The sequence below is a fragment of the Polypterus senegalus genome, chromosome 11 (genome assembly GCF_016835505.1).
Source record: "Polypterus senegalus isolate Bchr_013 chromosome 11, ASM1683550v1, whole genome shotgun sequence".
NCBI classification, from domain to species: Eukaryota; Metazoa; Chordata; class Cladistia; order Polypteriformes; family Polypteridae; genus Polypterus; species Polypterus senegalus.
Genome location: NC_053164.1, coordinates 146,643,744 through 146,670,263, shown reverse-complemented (window position 1 = coordinate 146,670,263; position 26,520 = coordinate 146,643,744). Strand labels below are relative to the sequence as shown.

The following is a 26,520-nucleotide window of genomic DNA, read 5'->3' as shown; positions in this document are numbered from 1 at the left end:
AACCTTTTACCCTGTTTGAACTCAAAGTATAGAAATGCCTCCTCAGTAAGCAGAAGACAATTCAAACAACAGAAACTATAGCTAAGAGGGATTTATATTGAAGGTCTTGCCCCCATGTGTTTTTGACAATTGACCTATCTAGCATTCATTATGGTATTTACAAAACAAGTAGCAGCTCTAGAGTGGAAGTCGGTGCCATTATTTTGTTATCTTTTTATTTTCTTTCATTCAACTAAGGTAGCATAGTATTAAGTGCTGCTGTATCAAAATTCTGTGAGACTGAGTTCAAATCTTTGGAGTTTGCATATTGTCTCCTCATCTGCATGGGACACATTTTTGGGAAGTGGGAAAGAAACTCACACATGCACAGGCAGAGTGTGTAAACTCCACTTGGACAGTGACAAAACTCATGGAGCAATGAATCACAAGTACTAACCACAGTGATGTCCATGTTTCACTATGCATTAATTATGTTACCATAATTACCTCCAATGTAAACATTTTATGTAAGTTTTGGGTCATACAACATTAAATTAACTCTTACCAAGTGTTCTTATGACTAAATTTTGTAATCCAACAGCAAGGGACTTTAGTTCAGGGCTGATGCACCTGAAAAGAAAGGTGAATGGATGATAACACACTAGTAAAGTCATGCATTTACGGAGTCTAATTATTTGTCATTTTCCTATTACATTTTATAATATTTCCACTAGATCTGACATTAAAAGCTCCTTTTTAAAATAACTGTTTTCCAGCAGCTCCAAACTTGATTATGCAATGCTTAGAAAATATGGAATGAATTACCTTTCTGAAACTCCAATAAATGAGGAACTCTAAAATATCTTTTGCCATGTAGTAAATTCTGAATACTGAAAGCTACAGAATGAACATCTGAAATGCAATAGTACTAAGGATCTATGTAACAAATTCAGTGATTTAGTTGCATTTTGTTTTGAACTCACCTGATAATGACCATGTATCCTGGAGTGCCTCCTACTGAGTTTATAAAAGCCCCTATAGTTGTTATCACCATGTAGATAATAAAACTCACACTGCACTCTTTTTTTCTTGGGCATTGACCTAAAATAGTGGAAGAATTTCTTGATAAAAGTGGTGCTAAATCCACACAGCTACAATTATGGTAAACCTAGAAAGAAAGAAATAAATGCATTTTATCATATTTTAAAATCTCTCTATATATAAAATCCATCTGTGTGTCTGTCTATATGCCTGTCTGCTTTTCACAAGAGAACTACTTAATGGATTTAGATTGGGTTTTTTATTATAATTTGCTTGAACATTCACGATTTTGTGACTTCTCTCATTGTGCTAAGTATTATAGTTTGGTTGTTGCACAAATTTATTTGTGCTAATCCAAAAGATAGGCTGCTGGCCAAGAGAAGGGGGAGGCAGGTGAAACCATTCTCACCCGCACGCAAGCCTCCATTCGAGTCACTCTAGCTCTCGCCATGTGTTGGAGCATACCTTGCATCCACTTAGCTAGCAATACCTGTTTGTTCAGCAGACATTATCATCTAGAGGTTGTTAAAGAGTAACATTTGAAGTTTATAAGAGAGAGATCACAGCTACGTGTGTTTAGAAAGTACTTGCTTATTGGCAGACTTATCACAGCCATGTGCTTTTCTCAACACGCAGAGGACACTCTCCCATCAAAGCTAAACACGATCAGACACAGTGGCAACATCTGATATTTGAGCATATCCACCTTCCGCTTGGCCAGAGATACCTTGCCAACTTTTTACATTTTTGGCAAAGAGCTACATTCTCGCCCCAATAACAAAACCAAAAATATTGTATTTCAAGAGGCCCTCAGATATGAAAACTATCAATATAAATTCTTCTCATTACAAATTACATTTAAATTTTTTTTTAAATTACATTTTTTAATTGTTTTTAAATTGATTTTTAAAGTTTGTCCTGTTTCACTACTATACGGGCGGAGCCACGAGGGGACAGTTAGTATTTTATATTCATCAAAATATTTTAAAATCTTTTAATTTACACTATTGGCCTACTGAACCACACTATGTAACTCTAGAAGGACAGAAGAATACTCAGTTCATCAAGCTTTTTATATGATGCCTTTCAAATTGCACTTCTAAAATTTTCATATATATTACACAATTATACAAATAATTTTTACTGGATATATTAATTACATATTACTTTTAGAAAAAATATGAAACAATAAAACACATTAGCTTCAAAACAATAAAACATATAATAGACAATAAAAACAATACAAATGTATAATGTGAATCAGAATAGGAAACAAAGCTCAGCTGTTATAGCTCCTCCTGCATGATTCTCTGTATACTCTGACAGTTGTAAACTAAATTTTTAACAAAACATGTGAAGTGCAAATATAAGAGACTGGCTGACAGATTGAAGTGACTGGCACCTTAAACAGATTCCTGAACTTAACAATTTTTTTTTAAAAATGGCATAATCAGTATCACTTGCAATATGTGGTTACTGATTAAATAAGTTCATGCTGGTAAAATAAGCAGGATACATCCAAAACATGATCAATATACAGATTCATCCTATTGTATAGCATGAACGTGCACTACATTAATCTGGAAGGAGAGTCAGATCAATCCATTAGGAAGAACAGGTAGCTGCCTTGGGTGCCGTCATCTGAGGTGTGCTATTTATGAAAGTTAAGGGGTGCACACTCTGTACACCAAGGTGGCGAGCACTGCTGAAAGTCTGCAGTATATACAAAAAGGGGCACATATCTCTTGAAGCTATAGAGCAGGGGTGCCCAATATGTCGATCGCGATCGACCAGTAGATCAGAAAGGTAGTGCAGGTAGATTGCATTGCACTCAAAAAAAAAATTTTTTAATTGTTATTCTATCATATATCCTCCCAATGGGATTTGCCACTTGATTGACATACAGGGCGGCCAGTCTGAGATCTCTTTTCTTCTAACACACTGGTCATCCCGCACACACGATCAAACGCACAAGCTACTGCAAAACTCCGCCTATCTAAGTGATCTAGTTAGTCTTCTAATTTATATCTACTAAAGAATGGATTTAAAAAAAATTGTTGGTTATGGGCTGGATTTGGAATTGGAAGAGGATTTTTTTTCTCTCATAATGTCACAATCGAAGTGCGTTTGTCTGATCTGTCAATCTATCATTGCTATTCCAAAGAAGGAAAATGTGGAAAGGCACTTTCGAACTGTTCATAAAAACTACGAAACTGACTTCCGTCCGAGCAGCGATCTAAGAAAGAGAAAGGAGAAGAAACTAAAATCGTAGTTAATCGGACAGCTGTCATTTTTCACTCAGCTGAATTCAAAAGCAAAGGCAGACACACTGAAGCATCACTTCATGTGAGTCATTCGATCATTAAGCATAAGAAGTCCTTCCAAGGATGAGAGATGATAAAAGATGCCTTCATTGAGGCAGATGGCTAGGGAGAAATTCCAGTTGAGATTTCATGACCCCTGGCCAGAGAAAAAGGAGTTTCTCCTTGTCATTAAACATGCAGAATACAAGCAACTTAACAGTAATGATCAATGGCCGCTAGACTTGGCATTTTTTTCCAATCTGACCAACATGTTGAATGAGCTTAATTTACAGCTGCAAGGAAAAGAGAAAACCATGGTCAATATGATTAGCTCAGTTAATGCTTTCAAACGAAAAATGCTGCAGCGCCTTGATTTGGGGAACATCCAAAACCTAGCGTCAGAGCTGGAGATGTAATGGAAGGTGTGTGTGCAACTTGACAGCATACGCTACACTGAGCATATTGAAAATGGTCTATCAGACTTTATCTAATGGAAAAAAATTAACGATTCGAGTGTTGCCCAATGTAGCGGAGTAAGAGTAGTGTTTCTTCTTCACAAATGCACTCAAGTAAAAGTAAAAAGTATGGTGCAGTAAAACTATTCTTAGAAGTACAATTTTTTTTAAAAAGTTACTCAAGTAAATGTAACGGAGTATATGTAACTCGTCACTACCCACTTCTGATACTCAGTATATATATATATATATATATATATATATATATATATATATATATATATATATATATATATATATATATACAGTATATATATAATTTTTAATGTAGGTAGACCATTTTGACCTAGGGCCTCATGTATAAACGGTGCGCACGCACAGAAATGTTGCATAAGAACGTTTCCACGTTCAAATCGCGATGTGTAAAATCTACACTTGGCGTAAAGCCACGCACATTTCCACAGTACCTCATACCTTGTCGTACGCAAGTTCTCCACTTGGTTTTGCAGACTAGCGGCACCCAGCGTCAAAGCAGTGCTACTGTTCCTGTGTGGTTATCCTTTCCTTTACTGACGCGGCTTTATAAATACACTGAAATTAACCACATGTTTTTTTAATAGTGTAATGCATCTGATTGTAATTAACCTGCAACAATATAATTGTCCAGGGAATAGCCATAATATTCCAAACACCATAACTGCTTTAGCGTTATTACTCTCATTGCACCATCTTTTTCTTCTTCTTCTTTCAGCTGCTCCCATTAGGAGTTGCCACAGCAGATCATCTTTTTCCATATTACTCTCACTGCACCACTCAGAGTATTTATATCACTGTATCTGAGTGTGAATCACAGCAGCAGCTGATCGGAAAGACTGACGACACCTATCGTCAACGAGTGCTACTGTTCCTGTGTGGTTATCCTGTCTTTTTCAGATCCACATCCCTGAAGTGGCTTTATAAATACACTGGAATTAGCCGCATATTGTTTATTAGTTTAATGCATCTGATTGTAATTAACCAGTAACAATATAATGGTCCACAGAATGGTCAAATTATTCTAAATACAATAGCTGCTTTAGCGTTGTTACTCTCACTGCACCTTCTTCTTCTTATTATTTCAGCTGCTCCTGTTAGGGGTTGCCACAGCGGATCATCTTTTTTCATATTACTCTCACTGTACCACTCAGAGTATTAATATCACTGTATCTGAGTGGGGAATCAAAGATCTACAGAATCTGAGATAGAGAATTATCGGTATACAGCATCAAACACACACTGCCTCAGCCATGCTGTCTATTGAACTGCTTTCACACGGCAAACATTTCAAAGCCTTTCCTGAAGGGACAGCGCGGTTCAGAAACAGTTGCATCCCAAGAACTATAAACGCACTCAATCAAGTGCTCCTTGTAGAACTGTTTGTACTTATAAGTAGAATTACCTCACTGTAAACTTGCACTACAGTTATATTATTACACAACCTGAGCCACTTTATAAAGTGTTTATTTACATATGATGACGATATAATTTTTAAGATGAAATGCAGCAAAATATGTTTATTATATTATACAGATAAAACTTTAACTTAATTTAAATAATCTATATTGGAGCCAATCCCAGCCAACACAGGGCGCAAGGTAGGAAACAAACCCCACAGTAATCTATATTGTTAATAATTAAACATGCCAGGACATGGTGCCGCAGAGCTAGCTAGTAGCTTGTGCTCCATTCATGGAATGTTCCTGCCTTGCGCTGTATTCTTGCTTGTGCTGGTGCGACACTGGAAGGATAGATGGATAGAATAATTAAACACGTACTACGTACATATTTCAATGTTCCTTAAAAGTTTTGAAGAATCGGCGTTCTAAGCTTACAGATGGCTTAACGTCTATTACAGAGCTGATTGTGTGGCGATTGGGTATTTGGAGAAAGAAAAGTAAGGACAGGAATTGGGGGTTAGTATGTTTGAAAGAGACAGTACTGCTACAATAAAGTATTTCATCGAAGGTCGCACATGGCGGAGCAAGCATCTTGTGTTCCCATGTTTAATAACATGATTTAACTCCTATCATCCTGAAAATGATATCACATACACATCTCAGTATATTAATTATTCAGAGAGCTGTAATATTATGAATGTAATGGATTCTGTGTCCTGTTGGAGGAAGAGAAAGCCCGGAAACATGTAATGATTCACACACATAGAACACATAGAAGATCAAATACAAAACAAAGCATTTAACGTGCTACTTTAGTTAAGATGGGATTTGAGAAACTAGTAAATTAAACGATTTTAAGATGAAGTTTATGATGTTCTACTTTAATGACAAAATAAACTACGTGATTAAAGTAGAAATTTCGATATTAAAGTTGACATTTGTGCTTTTCTCCCCACTGTGTGCCTATTTTTTATGTCTGTACCATAATAAGCTTTCGTATGACACTCAAATGGTCGGCTATGACTCACCTTTTCACGGCGACTTTGATATCTTACAACTACTTTTTTAATTCAGGCACTGCGCGACTTTGTGAACTTGAGCTTTCGAGTTTCTCCGACACTGCCACTTGATCAACTTCCTTTTGTTGATTATACCCCTGTTTAAACCAACAAATAGTTTTTCCTTTCCTCCACTTGGTATTCGCTGAAATTCTTATATTTTTCCCCCGTGCTTTTCACATTGTCTTTTCACAGAAGAATGAGCTTAAGGGATATTTATATTGATTTGCATATTCAAAGAGGAGCAATTCTGGAAGGAGTTGGGGCGAGACAGCTGGCGCGTGCACATGTGTAACTTTCATGCTGACTGGGATTTATGTAGTGGAAGAACGTGGAAGTTTGCGTACACACAGATTTATGCATCTGGACATTCCCGCTTTTGTGCTTATGCCATTTTATAGTGTGAGTTCTACGCACGGCGTTATACATGAGGCCCCAGATCTAAGTCCAATTGGGTGTCTGTGGGATGAGGTGAAAGGACCTGTTGGAATATAAATCATTTAATCGAATAGCTTATACCACCTGTCACAATCTTTGGAGTCAACATACTCAAGCATTCCTGTGCAATACTTGTACCTCGAACATCTTGTTCAGTCCATGGCATAAATGCAAATTGGGGACAATATATTAGCTAGGTGCACCTAATAAAATTGTTAACTATTATACATGCAATATATTTTTACTTTGACTATATTTATGTAACTCAACAATGGAATGCGCTATAACAACTTAACGTCCAAGACAGTCTTACTGATTTATTGCAAAGAAAAAAAAAACATTACAGTTCATTTGATTCTAAAGTAGCGCTCAGGTTATCCTTGTCATTTTCCCAGGTGAGAACTGTTTTAAAAACTAGAGGCAGCAGTGACCTATGGTCCTAGCGCATGGTGATGAGACTTCAGGTTAGTTACCTATTGCAGACCTGAATCCCCTATTGTTTTGCAAATCACAATTCTAACCCCACTTGACTTTTTAATGAACTCATTAAGATGGCAACCCCACACCTGAACCTCTTAGATCAGAAAATGGAAGAAGCTAGGCCAAATGAATGCTATAACAGTTTTATCATATTTTAAGGCACTAACACAATAAATAGTACTAGCACACACTAAAAAAAGATTAAATGAGAATAATACAAGGCATAATACCCTAACATATTTCCTGCTTAGCCTAGATCTTGAATAGTATCTTTAAAATGTAAGTGGTGAAGAAAAATAACTGTTTTACAATAATGAAGTAGCCATGGCTCACATTCTGTCTTTCTCTTCTGTTTTCAGGGTCAAATGCTAAATCAATCAATTAAGCGGTCTCTTTTTAAATTATATGCCTTCCAAGTACCATTGTGCACTCAAATGCTTTTTTAGTACAACTGTGTGTTGAAACACCTCCTTATCTTTAGGGTCCATTAAAACCTAAGCATTTTTCTAGAGTTTTAGTGCTAGACCAGAATGTTCCTAATCACTTGAAAAGTTGTTTCCCATTCTTTTCAATGAAAATATTCACACAAAAGCATTTTAGCAACAAACCATTTAGAAAACTCTTGTATGCAGCAGTTTTTAAGAATTTTCAGCCAAGCACTTCTCCCATTTAAATCAATAGTAACACTCATTAAACAATGATAAAATAAAACAGAGAGCACTCTTCCTGGATGAAACAGGTCACTGAACCTATACTACACATGTATTGTCGTGAACACTCATGCTGTCTAGTGGCAGCAATCAAGGGAGAAGTATACAGTACATTTTGTTTTAATCAGGCTAAAGTTTAGTACAGATGTTTTAATATACAGGCAGAATTGTAGCACAGAGCTGGAATTCCTTCTTTACATTACCATTTGTATGGGGTTTGCATGTTCAACCTGGGCATTTCTGGATTCATCAGTACTGGTTAGTTGTTGTTATTACCTCTTTTAATACTGAACAATGTAAATGTGTCAGTAATGAAACAACACACCACTTTTACTTAAGATTACAAAATATCCCCTAAGTTTCAGAAGATGTGTGTCTCTCTGACCAAACAGTAAACTTTGTATGCTAGAATGTCAAAGGACTCGCTCATGATCCAAACAGGATAAAAAGTACTCTCTGATCTAAAAGACCTAAATGGAATGGAAAATGGAACCAATGAAGGAAGCATTTCAAGGCAGAGAAGCTTTTATCTATTACTCCTCTCATGATAATAATCATTTTCAACCCTCTCAAACCTGCACAGTATTTAGCCTTTAAAAAAATGCCCAGGGTTAAAATACTTAGCGAACTGTATATATATAATGTTTTTGCATCTTACGAACAATTACACTTCAAATGTAAGTTTCCAGCAACACAATTGTTCCACTACTTACAAATCTGAAATTTTTCTAAAATAAACCTACCCGTTTTTTCACACCTCACACCCATTCCTATTCCAGAAGAATTATTAACCAGTCTTGATTAGCATCTCTACAATTTATAAAAATATTTTAAAGTCTCTTCTTTTCAAAGATGCCAGAGTACAGTGGGGAAAGGATCTGTCACTTAATATTTCAGAAAAGGAGTGGAAGGCAGCCATGAACAGAATGCACTTGATCTCCATATGTGCAAAGCATTCATTTAATGCTTAAAATCTTTTATCAAGCACATTTATCTCATTCAAAATTGTCCAAAATTTTCCAGGGCAAGATTCAACCTGTATCTGTTGCAATCAAGTTCCAGCCTCACTGGGCCACATGTTCTGGGCTTGCACCAAATTAACAACAATTTGGACAAAAATCTTTGAATGCCTATCAGACAGCTTTGGTGTCACAATCACTCCTAACCCATTAACAGCTGTGTTTGGTGTACTAACAGACAGCCTTAAAGTGGAGAAGAACAAACAAACTGTTATTTCCTTTACTACACTACTGGCACATAGACTTATCTTGCTCAATTTGAAGAATTCCACTCCACCACTTTTATGTCAGTGAGTAACCAATGTTCTATACTACTTGAAATTAGAAAAAAAATCTAATTCTCACTTAGAGGAACTGTTCAAAACTTTTTAAAAAATCTGTCAGGATCTAATCAATAACAGTTTTGAATAAGATTCCATTTTGGGGATAAAGATACCCTTCTTTTCTTACTCCTTTTATAGATTAACTTCAGTTGCTGGTTCCTCTCTTTTTCTCTTGTGTGGGGATTAAATTTTGCTTTAATTTGATAAATTTGACTTAACTGTATTGAATATTATCTGTAATTAAAATCAATATAAAAAGAAAAAAGAAGAATCTATAGTTTCAGAAACAAACCTTATTGGTCCTCAGTTGACATAATCTTTCTATACCCAACAAATAGCAATGTCATCTGCAACAGTGAAATCCTAAAATCCTAAAGGCGGCAGTTATTAAACCTCTGCCCAAGAAAAATAATTTAGACTTCCCTGTCTTTGACAACTTAAGACCCATTTCTAGCCTGCCTTTATTAAGTAAAACTTCAGCAATTAAATGATTACAGTACTTAAATAAACATTCTATTCTTGATAAGTTCAGGTCTTAGAGCAAATCATAGTACACAGACTGCACTGGGTAAAGTCGTACATGACTTGTGGGTTAATTTGTTCTCTTAGAGTTAAGTGCAGTCAAGTCCACATTATTCTTATAAATCGCCTTAGACAATGGGTGGGCATCTCCAGCACTGTGTTAAATTAACTTCAGTCCTATTTAACAGTTAGAAACTGTTTTGTTTAGCTCTGGTGATTATGGTTTGTAAGTCCATGATATTGTATACTGTGCACTACAAGGATCTATTCTGGACCCGCTTTTTTCAAGGCATATGCTTCCATTAGGCCAGATTATATCAAAGCACAAAATGAACTATCACAGCTATGCAGATGACACACAGCTTAATTTATCCATAGTGCCTGATGATCCTGATGCTTTTCGCTCTCTGATACAATGTCTTACTAGTATTTCTGAATCAGTGAGTAGTAACTTTCTAAAATTAAATAAGGAAAAAAGAGTGTGTTAAAAATAAACTGGATCCCTTAGCGTTAAAAGTTAAGGTGGAATTAAAGAATATAGGTGTGATCATGGACACAATTTTTTCACTTAAGCAACACTGCAAAAATTACACTGCTTACAACACTGCAAGATGCTGAGAAATTATTTCATGCTTTTGTTTTAGTCGGCTAGAGTACTATAACGCCCTCCTAAGTGTTCTACCTAAGAAAGCCATCAATCATTTGCAATTAGTGCAGAATAAACCAGCAAGAATTCTAACTAAAAATAAAAATCTGAGCACATCTCACCAGTTTTAGTTTTGCTGCAATGGTTACGGCAGTGCAGTATTCTATTAAGAATGTTCTTTCCTTGTGTTCTGCTATCAAAACTATACATAGGTCTCGTAAAAAGTACCGCACAACATTACACTTTACTTAATATAAAAATTTTCTATTGAACATTCTTTTTAAAAAAGTACATTTGAAAACAAATAATGTATGTTATAAGTGCTTTTAAGGTTGTCATTTTAAAAAGTAATTTATGAAGCAAAGAATATTAGAAAACTTTGTTTTCTTATCTGTCAGAGAGGCCTTACGGTGCTTTTTCCAGCTCCAGAGGAATACTTGCAGCCAGCAAGGCAAGGAGACACATATGTGATTCCATTGTAAGCGCAAACAGGGTCCCACTGCTTCAGTGAGCAAGCACAGCCATTATTGCATTGGGATAGTAGTGTTGTTTCACTGTAGGAAAGCTGAGGTTTCCTAAAAAGAGAAAGAGAAATGCATTCTTTATGAATTCAATTTTAGAGCTTACAAAATTTATAGAAAAGGTAATAGAATATGCTGGGATTTTATATGCCATGGTTTTTTGTTTGAAACCTACTTTAACATGCAAGAAGCCAGAACTCTTTTCTCTTTTGTTTTCATGTGTATTTTTATGTATGGCATTTTCAGTTTAATACAATTAACACAAAGATTTTTGTTCTTCCAACTTTCCAGTCTCCATTGTGCTGAAAGCCTAGTTGTCCAATTTTTAACTTTTTCATTTTTACAATTGCAGCTGATCTAGTTTTAACCTGTGTCTAGGCTTCAGAACTGAATTTGCAATGTTATAGTTTAAAATATAATTGAATATATAATCTGCTGATTTATAATCCAGCTCTTTAGCCACAAGGTCACTGTCCAGAGCAAAGACAGTGCTTCTGAAAGCCTACCTCGAGGTAATATAAAGTATTTCCTAAATGTCTAAAGTAGTTTTAAATATACTACATAACCGCAATGCCTGTTATAAAATATACACAAATAATATAATGAAGTTGGGAAGGAAACACCTGCATGATTATGGCATCAGTCAAAACATTTAGAGAGAATTAGAGTTTCTCGCTTTTAAAAAGAAAAAAATACAATGAATAATAAGTATCAGGTTAATGTACTGTAGCCTAATTGTTAAGATGTTGAACAAAAAAGCCAGTTCAATGATCTCATTAACTAATTTAGGTGACCCTGAGCTCTACAGTAACTGAACTCCACAAGTGGAAATATGCAGCATTTGTACTTATTATTTAAGTCAAATCAGATAATCAATATACAGTGGTACCTCGGTATACTTCTGCTTTGGAATGATTCCAACTTGGTATACGTCCTGTTTGGACGCGAACAATTTTGCTTGGTATATGACCTTTGTTTGGAATACGACTCGCGTGCTAGAACACTGCGCGTTACCCTTGTTTACCTCTCTCGAGACAAAGCCACGACTGCCCACAAGCGTCAGTATGCCACTTGCTAGCATTCAGTGAACAACCCGCGCTTTAACTCTCTGTCAATTTTCACGTAATTGTGTGTTTTTTCGTGTAAATTTGAATTGATTGTTGAAAAGTATGAAGGTGGCATGCGTATCCAGGACTTGGCTGCTGCATACCGTATGCCGAGAACGACGGTATCTACGATTGTGAAAAACAAAGACATTATTAAAAAGTAAAGTGAGATAAAATTTTCATTTATTTCCTCTGACTGCTTTTGTATTTATGTATTTTAGTATTAGGCAGTGTTTAAATTATTTTATACAACCCCATCAATGTTTAATATGCCAATAACAATAGGATTTTCTTTCATTAGAACGGATTAATAATTTTCCCTTTATTTCTTATGGGAAAAATTTGTTTGGTATATGTCCTGTTTGGTATAAGTCAAAGAATCTGAAACGGATTAAGGATGTATACCGAGGTACCACTGTATTTGAATGAAATATACTGAAACTATAGAAACTGAATACTTTCTTATTTTCTGTTTTTATTTCAAATAATTATTGTTTGCTTCACTAATAATGCTTTAGTAACACAAAGTTGTATGACATTAGATGCTTGTATTTTTATGAAGGAAGAGGAAGGGGACATGTCTTATGTTGAGGAATATCACTTGTCAGAAAAAAGGGCAGAATGGTGGTGCAGTGCTGGTGACAGTCCTAGAAGACTGGATTAGAATCCCAAAGCAGTAACACTCTTTGTGTATTTTATATGTTGTCTTCATAACTGCATACTTTTGCTGCAGGTATTCTGGGTTTCCATCCGACAAGTCAAAGGCAAGTGTTAGTTTGACTGGCAACTCTAAAATGACCCAGTTTAGGTGACTGCAAAGGGATAACGACCAATCCTGCTTTAAACTTACTGCAGCCTTAACCAGATAATCAGAACTTTATTGCTTCACTTTTTACCTGTAATACTGATTATGGAGATGGAACTTTTTTGGAGGTAGATAATCAAAAGGAAACAAAATAAGTAGATATGCAGTACTAGGTGACATCCTAAAGCAACCATACAATCATTCTTGGGTCTCATACAAAGTTCCATAAAGGAGAAAGACAAAATATAAGAAAGAAGAAAGAAAGATGATTCTCTAGCTTAAGGATGTATTTGAAAAGCTATCAAATTAGTCAGCGAAATAAAAAAGTTGTTCATTTGCTTATTTGACTCATTACATATTTGTACTCTATCACATGACTGTGTGGCCAAAAAAAGGTACTGAATATATCATCCACCCATTTTTCTAAACCCACTACTTTTCACTTACAGTTCTCCCAGCAAGGCAGGGTCCAACCCAGGATTGGGTGCAAGTCTATTTCACTGCCACACACAGTCCAATTCTATTCAATATAACATCAACAGTTTGGCTTACGTGCATACAGTATGTTTGGTGTGGGGGTAGAAACCAAAGAAATCCCAAAGAACTTCAAACTAATAGAGACTAGGCAGACAATCAAATTTAGTTCAAAGGAACTCATGATGTCTAAACTATTGAATTTAACTATTGATTCTGCATATTTAAGTTCTCTCAATTTATTGAAATGTTTGAGGGCTTTCATTAAAAAGATAAAAATACATACCCATCATATGCTACTGTCAAACCAGCAACATTTGAGTTATCACATGTAATGCCCATTTGTGACATCAAAAAAACATAACCCACTAAGCTGGCTCCAAAGGATAACTGTGCTGCCCCAACTACAGACAGCTTATATTTTTTCATTATAAGTCCACCCGTGAAGATTCCAGCAGACACCACAGGTAATTGTATTATTCCTAAAAATAACAATACAAATACATTATTAAATTTGGTTCAATCTATTTACAATTATGCTTTCCTGTTTTATGTCAGAGAAAGCAAATTAGACATATGATTTTCATCTCTCACATTTTTATTATATAGAGTTGATGCACAAGAGCAGTCAAATCTGAGCTCTAGTTTTGAAAATTTCAGCCTGAAAACATTGTTGACATTGAAATAAAACAGCTTCAGGTCCTGTATAAGAGAAATACAGCTTAATTTTTGATGCACAAAAGTAGATAAGGAAACCATCTGCTAGGATGTGTCTTTGTTTAACAACCCAATTATCCTGTGAAAGAGTTTTTCTGTGTTATAAATGCTTTCTTTTGGAAAAAGATTTTTGATATGCAAGACTGTGCATGGAGACAATGTACTGCTGACTCTCGGAATATTCTAATTGAAATATAAACTTGGTCCAAACAGGTGTTGTAATTTCTTTCTTTAAAGAATTGGAATAATCTCAAATTTATATGTATTATACAACTTTTTAAATTGCAGCATTGAAGATGAAAATTTTTGTAAGATTTTTTTAAGTGATGAAGAGGATATTGAATGCTGGGGAAGTTGCAAGATTCAAAGACCCAGGCATCAAGAATCAAGCCTTACCAAATGCTCACTCTGCAATTTACCTGTCTTTACCCAAATTCTATCTAACAAAATGCTGTACATGTGAAGTACTTCACAATACTGTAAACTAGAAAAATGATACTTATTAAAAAGACTGACAGAATACTGTCCATCTTTCTGTCTTCACTCAAGTCATGATTGGCTGATGCTGCACCCAAATACATATTTATTTTTATGAAATTGGTTTAATGGCTTGCTTAATTAACTAATTCATGAAAATCTGTCTTATCCTTGCAAAAAAAGATTACGTAAAATGACAAATTTTATTGGCTAACTAGAAATATTACAATGCGTAACCTTTCAAGGCAACTCAGGCCCCTTCTTCAGGAAAGATGTAATCAAAAAGGTATTGCAAAAAGGTATTGTTTTGTTGTCATTATTAATGAGATTTCATAAAATGTACTCAGGTTCAAGCTTACTGCCATATGTTTAGAGCACAGTAACATTCCTGCATTATTGACTAAACTATAGCAGACCACAAATCTTGAGTTCTGTGATCAGGAAGTATAACTAGCTAAAACTGCCCCTTACCTTGAAAGCTAAAGTGCAGAGTATTGAATATTAACAGTGATACTGATACACAGGTAATATTCACTACAAACATTTTAATTTTCCACATATATACTGTATATATAAATATATAAGTGCTGTATAGAGGCTAATTCAAATTTTAAATTAGAATAGCCCAACTCTCCTCTGTTGGATTCAAAACCTTCTGTTTATTTAAATTTTCTTTCTGGTTCAAAATAACTGTATTTTTCTGAATCTCTTAATCTTACTGTTAACCTTGTCTTTACAGCAACCACTGCAATTTTACCATTACTGAACTATTATTTAGGGTATTGCAATTTAAAAAGTTGGTCTATCTAACACCACTCAGTGCAAGTGAAATACAGCTTTTGCATATGTAATGATTTTATTTCTAACATGTCATTGTTTTATATCTTTAAATCCTATTAATGTAGCAGAACATTACTGCTGGAAATTTAGCTGAAAAATAAAATGTGCACTAGACTGTCTTTTGTAGGACAAAGTTGGCATTGGACATTTTTCTATGCTTTTTAGTGCCACACAAGCCCTTTTAAGACAGCAGATTTAACAGGATGCAAAAATTTAGTTGCACACTCCACCAGTATTCCTGAATAAATGGCTGAACTGCAGGTTGTAGCATTATTGGAGCCAAAAATAGACATTGATTTTAGGCTTGTAACTGTTAAGTGACCTCTGGCAGGATGTGATGGACAATTGTGTGTGCATGAAGTACCTTGATATAAGTCTAACAGCTGGAAAACCCTAAAACATAGAAAGGTAAGGAAAATAAAGTGGGAGCCAAATAATTTACTGGCAAAGCTGATAATTAATAAACCGATTGATTGACATTAATCATTCAGTTCCTTTTAATCTTTTTAATCATTTATTTGAACCTGGAATTTTGTTGAGGATTGCTGTGTCTGTGGTTTGGGGGAACTATGGCGCTTCCCAGTAGTTACGACTGGAGTAGTTGTCAGGATTTCTGGCTAATTACTTGGTAGGGATCTGTAAAACTTGTTTACTGTAACCAAAATCCAGACCATAATTCTACACATCTGGCAGCTGGTCACTGTCAGGAAACACTGCAATATCCTAAGACAGCTGGCCCACATACCAGGTTCAAGACTGGGACTCATATGTGCTGGAAGGATGCTGAATGGCCTCTTCAACGGAGCACTAAACGCCACAAATAAAGATGAAGCACATGCTGCTGAAGGGTCAAACTCACTGGAAATTGTTGTGGAAAACCTCAGAGTCTCTTACCGTAAACCTTCCCAACTGGAAGGCTGCAAAGCACACAAAAACTATAGCAATTAAAAAGTCACTTTTAAACCCTGACTGCCGGAGCTGTCAACAAAGAATGCCCTATGACCAGACTGGGCATGAGTGACTCTCCTTTCTTACCAGTAGATGATAAGGTGTTTTGGAATGCATGTCTGATTTCCATTGCTAAAATTTAAGAGGGAAAGGGACTTTCAGACTCAACAGTTCCACGCAAAACATGACTGCGCATGTGCTAGAGTAGCACCCACTCAACTCACACTGACGGGACAAAGATTCTCGAAAATCTACATGAAGTCAGAAGAACCAAGCTAAAAGCCAAATCAACATCGAGGAACTGTGAGAACTTTTAAAATCATTGCCACCGTTTCAGTCTGTTCTGAATATCTTAGGGTTCAGCCCTGTCACGGTCTTTGGAAAATGCCAAAGGGCCCTGTCGGGTGAGGACTGCCCTGGTTTCTACATAATCTGGAAATGCTTCAGATGACATGGACAGAAGAACAAATGCAGTTCCCATGTCTGGTTTAAAAGAAAGCCCGTAACTCACTTAAATCAAGTCAAAGTTGGGAGGCAGTGGGCAATGCTTTTTTGGATGAGAATGTAGGATTATGAATGACTTATTTTGCTGGTGATTATATGTGGAAGGCACTTTGCAAAATAAAAATAATTTATTTGAACTTGGAGTTGTGTTGGGTATTGCTGTGTCTCTGGTTTGGGGCTCAGTGGCACACCCTAGTGATTACAATATGCAGACAATGACACTGTACAATATTCCTTCATCCCAATTGTTTTAATTGTTTTCACTATGAAAAAATTTCTTATTGAAATATACTAAATTGAAGATAATACACTGGGCAGAATGATGGATTAACGGATGGAAGAACTAACAGGATTATTTCCTTATAGGTTATAATTACACATCTGTATATTTTTAAATTACTGTTTTTTCTATTCATACATTTAGCTATTTTTCATACCTACACATTTGTTTGACTTATTTCATTTTAGGATTGTGGGGAGGGAGGCAGCAGTACTGACTGCTGGCAAGATTTAGCACTGGAAGTGGAATTGCAGGTGAGTGTACATGTGTGGCCAATGCATGGTGGGTGTACTGGCTCAAAATGGCTGCTGTCGCACCATCCGGGTGGATGTTGCACATTAGTGATGGTTGAAGTAGTTCCCCACTGTATAAAGCACTATGAATAGCAAGAAGAGCACTATATAAATATAAAGAATTATTACTATTATTGATTCACCCACACCAATATTTTGAGCTCTGCTGAATTTGTGAGCCAACAATACTAATCACCATGCCACTGTGCTTCCTCATAAAATTACAATAAAATAAAATTAAATTAAAATGATTCTAATTCATTGTACATTATATTACTATTCAATAATTATTCTTTTGAAAATGCTGTAATGCATTCAAATAAAAATACCAGCAGGACTAACAATTCCTCTTTTCAAATATTAATAATTATTTATAATTATTACAGTTATTTTCATTTGCATTATTTCGCAAACACAGTACCTGTATATAATTTTGGACAAACATGCTTGCTACCTTCAACTTATCCCATTTTCGTATATTAAAAATTTAAAAAATTGTGACTTCTAGTATTGCTGTAATCTACCCGCTTGTTGTGTACAGTATTATGAAATAGTGCACAAACTATTAAAAAATGTATGTAAAAATAAAGACTGGTCACTTAAAGCGTGTTTTTACACAATTTTATTCAGCTCACCCTCTCTGTTTATCTGGGTCAAATTTTGCAATCAATTTTTACCCACTTTTACCAAACCAATTTCCTTCAAACTTTGCATGCATGCTGATCTACGGTGACAATGCAATAATTCATCAGTTTTGACCCGGGATCTGAATGTTAATAATGTCAAATTTAAGCTTCACATTTCCTTATATTATACTTTTAGTGATTGCACACATATATATAGTGCTTTCAGACAACAAACATATATATGAAAAATTAGTGATGTTGGTCAAGTGGTTAGTGTTTTGGACTTTCGATGAAATAGCCAAAAGTAATTGATATTAAAGATTTGTCAAATGATGTCAATACGACAGTTAAGCAGCATTGGTCTGTTGGTTTGCGTGTTGGACGTTCAATCAGATGGTTGAAGGTTTGAAACCTACACTAAGTAATTTTTTAAAAAAATGTACCAGTTTTTCATCATTTATATACAAACTTGACTAAACAATCTTTTCAGTGATTTGGTGACATTGGCTTAGTGGATGAAGTGTTGGGATTTTCTAATAAAGATTTAAGGTTTGATTCCCCAATAGACAAATGCACATTTGCAATATTTCACATGTGTAAGGATTAGGTTTAGAATTGGTTTTAATTAGGATTCTCCTAAATGAGAAATGAACATGAATGTATGTTACATTTCACTTTAAGATTGTAGATTTGATTCTACTATGTCTCTAATGTAGATCATTAAAGTGAAATTTCTAACCAGCTCAACTATGGAAAGAAAATGACACAGCAAAGCAAAATGTTTCTAAATTATTAATCTGTCTAGACTGAAATCTTCAGTTGTAACTATAGAAGAAAACTAATGTATCCTAATTTAATGACTGTCAACTGTCATTTTAGCATGCTATAGAAAAGATTTAATATTGCTAGATAGCTGCCCACATTGGGTAGCTGAGTGAGATGTTAAACTAACATTTCCTGAGAGCAAAAATTTGTTATTTATTCAGTCATTTATCCAGTCATTCCCAGAAAACAACTCTTTTGAATGTAACAGCAGCATGAAACTCCACACATAGAAGACAACCAGAAATAAAGTTACAGTACAGTTTTAAATGTGTTGGATTAGCCAAAAGCATTTTTACAGAGTTTAAAAAAACAGTTCAGCTTTATCAATTCAATAGCTCACTTTCAACTTGACAGGTTTAAAGCAACGTGGCCCACTCTGGAAAAGAACCCTGTGGCTAGTGCTGTGCATTTTGTGTTTGAATTGGCCTTGACATTAATTGATTTTGACCAGATATAAAAAATGTTTGGCTGTTTGACTTAGACAGACACAAGTTATTTAACTGTACTATACTATTGACTCTTAAAAGTTTCTGAGGCTTAAAATAAACAGTAAAGGTGAAGGCTATTTTCTATAACAACAACATACTGTTTACATATACAGTATATTAATATATTTCAAAATAGTTTACATTCTGCATAAATTCTGGCACAAAAATGTCACTAATAAAAAATCTAATCTAATAAATTATTCTATAATGATTTCCTAAATAATTTATTTTGCTGAAGTTTATCTTTCTCATATAATGAAAATATTAATGCAGTGTTATAGATTTCTTTGAGAAAAACTATGTAAGAGACAGACAGCAGTCCAACCTGGTCGGGACGCCCAGGAGATGGAGGAAGGCAGGTTCCTTAAGAAACCCCTCGATTGCAGCGGTGTCCCAGATTCCCACAGGGTGCCATGAGACCTGGAGTTCTATATCTCAGCACTGTTAGGTACTGTGGGTGCTGCAAGCAGTGCTGTGGAAGTCAAGGAGCTATATGGTATGAGGTTTCCGCCCAACCCAGAAGTGCTTGCAGAAAATGTGGGAGGAACACCAGAAGCACCACTGTATTGGCCAATATAAGAGGACTTGACCGACCTCACAGGGACAAGCCAGAGTCGGGTGGTATGTAGGCGAAGCTTGCTGGGAGGAGTGGAGGAGAAAGAGAAGAGAAAGAAGAAGAATTGTGTGTGGTGCCTACCATTTACTTGTGGCTGCGGTGGTGGGGAATGCTTTGGAAAGAGTTTCCTAAAAATAAATAAACTCTTTGTGCTTTTAATTTAAACTATTCTCTTCAAAGGTTTGTATCATCACTGCATTAATCCCATACATGTTACATGCTATTTATTCTTATTCAGTGTAAAAGTCTGTAATTAAAAAATTAATTTACAAGCTTAATTATGTTTAGAGAGAATACATACCTATAAGAAAATTTGCCTTCGATGCAGATTGCCCAAAATGTTGTTCCATATATTTCGCTTTAAAAGTTATTAAACCAATGAAAGAATTGAAATGCATAATGCTCATACACAAAAGCAAGAAGTACGGTGGAGTTCCTAACAGCTTCCTGAGAGATGGAATGAACCCTGCAACAGAATGCATTTGTTAAAATTGAAATTTATGCAAACAACTAACAATCAATCAATATTTTGCAGTAGGCATTAGAGTATTACAAACATTACGATTATACTAATAAAAATTATTTTGTTATATCTGTGTATGTACAGTGGTGTGAAAAACTATTTGCCCCCTTCCTGATTTCTTATTCTTAGGCATGTTTGTCACACAAAATGTTTCTGATCATCAAACACATTTAATCATTAGTCAAATATAACACAAGTAAACACAAAATGCAGTTTTTAAATGATGATTTTTATTATTTAGGGAGAAAAAAAATCCAAACCTACATGGCCCTGTGTGAAAATGTAATTGCCCCCTGAACCTAATAACTGGTTGGGCCACCCTTAGCAGCGATAACTGCAATCAAGCGTTTGCGATAACTTGCAATGAGTCTTTTACAGCGCTCTGGAGGAATTTTGGCCCACTCATCTTTGCAGAATTATTGTAATTCAGCTTTATTTGAGAGTTTCTAGCATGAACCGCCTTTTTAAGGTCATGCCATAGCATCTCAATTGGATTCAGGTCAGGACTTTGACTAGGCCACTCCAAAGTCTTCATTTTGTTTATCTTCAGCCATTCAGAGGTGGATTTGCTGGTGTGTTTTGGGTCATTGTCCTGTTGCAGCACCCAAGATCGCTTCAGCTTGAGTTGATGAACAGATGGCGGACATTCTCCTTCAGGATTTTTTGGTAGACAGTAGAATTCATGGTTCCATCTATCACAGCAAGCCTTCCAGGTCCTGAAGCAGCAAAACAACCCCAGACCATCACACTACCACTACCATACTTTACTGTTGGTATGATGTTCTTTTTCTGAAATGCTGTGTTCCTTTTACGCCAGATGTAATGGGACATTTGCCTTCCAAAAAGTTCAACTTTTGTCTCATCAGTCCACAAGGTATTTTCCCAAAAGTCTTGGCAATCATTGAGATGTTTCTTAGCAAAATTGAGACGAGCCCTAATGTTCTTTTGCTTAACAGTGGTTTGCGTCTTGGAAATCTGCCATGCAGGCCGTTTTGCCCAGTCTCTTTCTTATGGTGGAGTCGTGAACACTGACCTTAATTGAGGCAAGTGAGGCCTGCAGTTCTTTAGACGCTGTCCTGGGGTCTTTGTGACCTCTCGGATGAGTCGTCTCTGTGCTCTTGGGGTAATTTTGGTCGGCCGGCCACTCCTGGGAAGGTTCACCACTGTTCCATGCTTTTGCCATTTGTGGATAATGGCTCTCACTGTGGTTTGCTGGAGTCCCAAAGCTTTAGAAATGGCTTTATAACCTTTACCAGACTGATAGATCTCAATTACTTCTGTTCTCATTTGTTCCTGAATTTCTTTGGATCTTGGCATGATGTCTAGCTTTTGAGGTGCTTTTGGTCTACTTCTCTGTGTCAAGCAGCTCCTATTGAAGTGATTTCTTGATTGAAGCAGGTGTGGCAGTAATCAGGCCTGGGGGTGGCTACGGAAATTGAACTCAGGTGTGATACACCACAGTTAGGTTATTTTTGAACAAGGGGGCACTTACTTTTTCACACAGGGCCATGTAGGTTTGGATTTTTTTCTCCTAAATAATAAAACCATCATTTAAAAACTGCATTTTGTGTTTACTTGTGTTATATTTGACTAATGGTTAAATGTGTTTGATGATCAGAAACATTTTGTGTGACAAACATGCAAAAGAATAAGAAATCAGGAAGGGGGCAAATAGTTTTTCACACCACTGTATGTGTTTGTATAGTATATATGTTGAGAATATATATAGGTAAAATTCAGTTACAACAAACTTCCAGGGACCTAAAAAACATTTTGTTGTAATGAGATTCTGCATTTGTAGCTACAGTTCTTTCGTATCCCCCCAATCCCCCCCAAACAACAGGAATGTCACGCTGAAGTGCGTCCGGAAGTGTTATTGCTGTGTATGTGGAAAATTGTCTGTTGCTGGGGCACAGCAATAACATTACAGCGGTGCAGTGAGGCGCCATAAAATCGAATGATAAAAGATTGGGGTCACGCTATAAGTCCCGGTCTTACACCCCAAAACACGAGTCTCAGTACTCAAAACCAGCTTTATTCAGCTTGAAACAGGAACAGCACTGTTATTTATTGTACCGAGATCTGCCACTCTCCTATAAACAGACACAGCAGTCAGGCAGGGTCATCGCCAGATTAATGGCCAAGTAATCATGTTCACTGCATTTACAATGTTCCTTGCATCACCCATCGAGTTTGCTTTGGCAGAGACACAGCAGAGCTGAGAGCCTGCTGTTGCCCTTGCAACATATAAACAGTCTTCCACAGACTTGGTGATCTCACTTCAGGATGCTCTTCGGCATGCTGTCCAGTTATGGGAGGTCCCAAGACAGTTTAGAAACCTCACATTTTCTTGAATGAATGCCACATTAATAGGAATGTTTCTTGAAAGAGCATCACTGAATCACATAAAAATGGCTTTTTCGACTTCTTCAAATGCAGCAGTTCGCATACATCAACCCGAGATTTTTCTTCTTTTTTTTGCTCGGTCTGTAAAAGAAAGTTGACAGTGTCGATGGCAAAATTCCAAATTCACTGGTAATTTCATTTTTTTCTTTCTGCCACAATCGAGAGCAGCAAAAATGTATTTTTTTCTAATATGAACTGTTATCATTTTTCGTGTCTGCCGCTTCTATAGGAGGGTGACAATGAGTTGTTTTTCAAATGTTGATGAGCAATAAGCAAAAAGGTATCATTGAAAACCACTGAAAACAAAAACAGCAAAAAAAAAACAAAAAAAAAACAGTACGACCAAAGTTCAAAGAAAGAAATTTTTTTTTTACAATGTTTCTGTTTGGGGATCCTTGTGCAGAACTGAACTGCAACCACAGAAAAAACCTGCTCTGTGGATGATTCATTCAGGCATTTCAACGTCTTTTGGGCATTTTGTTGTAATGAAAGTATCTGCTGAATGTACTTTGTAGTAACAAGATTTCTATAGACTCATGTCATATAGTGAAAGTGTCGGGACCATAAAAATACTTTGTTGTAATGAAATTTCCGTTGTAAAGATATTCGTTGTAACAGAATTTTACCTGCATATATATGTATATGTATATATATATATATATATATATATATATATATATATATACATACAGTATATATGAAACTTCCTTCTCAACAACAGAATACTTTCTTTGTACTGCAGAAAGAGAAGGAGAAGCAAGTGCTTCCAACAGTATGCAACTAAGTTAAAAAAGCACCAATGCCATAGTCATCTGCTTCTGAGGAGACAATGGTAAGGAGGACAAGAACAAACACAGTAAGGGCTGGACCATTCACAATTAATCTTTTAACAACTTCAATATTCTTTTATGCTGATGGTGTTCAAGTGAAAAAAACATTTGTCATTAGACCAGCTTTCATGATCTCCAAGTAATGAGATATAAATTTTAAATACCAGGAGGTCAGACCTACTAAAAATCATAGTGATAGAAGGGGATGGATTGTCCAATATTTCTTAAATGTAGATGTCGAAAACATCCCTCTGCAGTGATGGCATAACTAAGAAAGGAAAGGTGCGTTTGCTTGAAGCAAAACTTTTCATTGTTCAGTTATAAGCACAAGCAGTGCTGACTGTTGTGCAGAATGTTGAAGTTACCATTATGTTCATGCATTGTTTTTCCATAAATTATAATGTAATTTAGGAAATTCTGAGCACTTTTTAGTTCCTTCAGCAGAGGTCATAGTTTTTAGAAATGCAGATGGAGCATAAGCAACACCATATGGGACCCAAGTAAACCTGAATGCTGCCAGGTCACAGATATTCTCATGCAGTGCCACAGATACACCAGATCAGTTGTGGAAAATACTGTTGTACTCTGTAAAACAGCAAACAAATCCTCCTTGTAAGGATCTGGAAAGTTGTTGATCACAACTGCTTTATTGGGCTCCCACAAATCTGTACACATTCTCTCAGAACCATGCCTTTTTTATTAGCAAATATAGGTGAAACCCACAGGTAAGACATTCATTTTTCCATAACTTTCACTTTCTGTACATGCAGTGGCTTCCTGGAAACTGCACTTCTAACTGCAAGTGGAAGTCTCCTTTGTTTCTACTGTACCAGGACTACATTCTCTCTGATTTTGATCAAACACACAAATCTTTTGTGCAGAATAGAAGGCTTGTGTGAAACAGCCACCTGCTGTACAGTCTCTGCCTGAGAATAATGTTGAACAGCATTTCTCATAATATGAAGGTTCAGACCTACTACCAAGTACATGCCAAGTAGTACAGTGCTCTTTTCCACAATGTAAAATGATTTGGTGGCAATGTGATGTCCATTATGTCCATTCTGTACATCTGCAGAGAGGCATACAATTACACATAGGTCATCCTTTGAGTAGGTATCTAAATTTAATTTTATACGCACACATACTTATGCACACACATTCAGGGTTGTAAGGCTGAACTTGCTGGTGTGCAGGAGTTTTAGCTGTACTGACACAGAAAATCCTGTATCTGTGACAAATATAACTGGACACAGAGGAACCTCAGGATTGCTTATCATTATAGTACAAATGAACTTTTCTTTGTGTATTGCCTGATTCTGCAGCATTTATGTTTTAATTTTTTAGGTGGATGGGACTTTTTGCAAAGTGACTGCTTTTCTTGCAGTTTTTGCATTTAATTTTAACAGCAGGTCATTTTTCAGTATTTGTTAAGTAATTAGCTGTGCCACATCTGAACGTATAAGCATGGCAACTTCACTTGAATATGTGATGATGCCTTTTCTGTAGTGATTATAATTTTTGAATTGAGCTCTGACTGTTCATGCCGCATAGTTGACCAGCTTCCTGTATTGATTTGGCAACAGTGAGATTCAGTACAAGAAGAAGTCATTCTCTAATATGGGGACAGGATGACTTTTCAATTAATTGGTCTTACAGTGTTTCATCAACTTTAATGCCAAAATCACATTTTAAAGTGTTTTTTTGTAAAGCCTTGATACAGTCTAGAATGGTTTCAACATACTGGTAAACATACTGCCTAAGTGAATGCCACTCCACAATAATTAATATTAACTTTGTTTACTGTGTTAATAAGTTAATTTAACAAATAATTGTTAATCATATAATTTTTTAAACACCTGCCAAAATAATCTCATATTGGTCATTGATCAGGATGTGACATTATGCATACCCAAAGCAGCTCTGCAACAATCTTAAAACAGCTCTGCAACAATTTTACAGTAGGAATGGATGAAAGTACTGAGCATAGCTGCTAAAGCTCTGTGAGGCCACCCTGGCCTCACAAAGCATTAGATAGATAGATAGATAGATAGATAGATAGATAGATAGATAGATAGATAGATAGATAGATAGATAGATAGATAGATAGATAGATAGATAGATAGATAGATACTTTATTATTCTCCAAGGGGAAATTCACATACTCCAGGAGCACTATACTGATAAAGACAATATTAATTAAAGAGCAATAAAAGCATAGTGTAAGTTAAAAAATGCAAGGTGGAGAGTGTGAGGCAGGTATAACAGTCTACAATCTTGTGTAGTGTTAACGTTTACCCCCCTGGGTGGAATTGAAGAGTCGCATAGTGTGGGGGGGACGATCTCCTCAGTCTGTCAGTGGAGCATAAACAGTGACAGCAGTCTGTTGCTGAAGCTGCTCCTCTGTCTGGTGATGATAATGTTCAGTGGATTCATTGGATTCTACATGATTGACAGGAGCCTGCTCAGCGCCCGTTGCTCTGCCACAGATGTTAAACTGTCCAGCTCCGTGCCTACAATAGAGCCTGCCTTCCTCACCAGTTTGTCCAGGCATGAAGTGTCCTTATTCTTTATGCTGCCTCCCCAGCACACCACCTCGTAGAAGAGTAGAAGAGAACGCTCGCAACAACCGTCTGATAGAACATCTGCAGCATCTTATTGCAGATGTTGAAGGACGCCAGCCTTCTAAGAAAGTATAGTCGGTTCTGTCCTATCTTGCATAAAGCATCAGTATTGGCAGTCCAGTCCAATTTATCATCCAGCTGTACTCTCAGATATTTATAGGTCTTCTTTTATAGGTAATTTAAACTGGCCACACAGCAAATTTACAGGAA

The 26,520-nt window shown here is 36.1% G+C and overlaps 1 protein-coding gene across 1 annotated transcript in view; it reads right to left on the bottom strand.

The window, feature by feature from the left end:
- Positions 1-26,520, bottom strand: part of LOC120539571 (solute carrier organic anion transporter family member 1C1-like) — an 83,877-nt gene that overhangs the window by 20,251 nt on the left and 37,106 nt on the right. The window contains exons 9-13 of the mRNA XM_039769770.1: positions 20,232-20,396; positions 13,603-13,798; positions 10,820-10,985; positions 963-1,147; positions 545-609 (exon numbers count right to left, since the gene is read on the bottom strand). Coding sequence (XP_039625704.1) covers positions 545-609; positions 963-1,147; positions 10,820-10,985; positions 13,603-13,798; positions 20,232-20,396 — 777 coding nt within the window. The remainder of the gene's footprint in view (positions 1-544; positions 610-962; positions 1,148-10,819; positions 10,986-13,602; positions 13,799-20,231; positions 20,397-26,520) is intronic.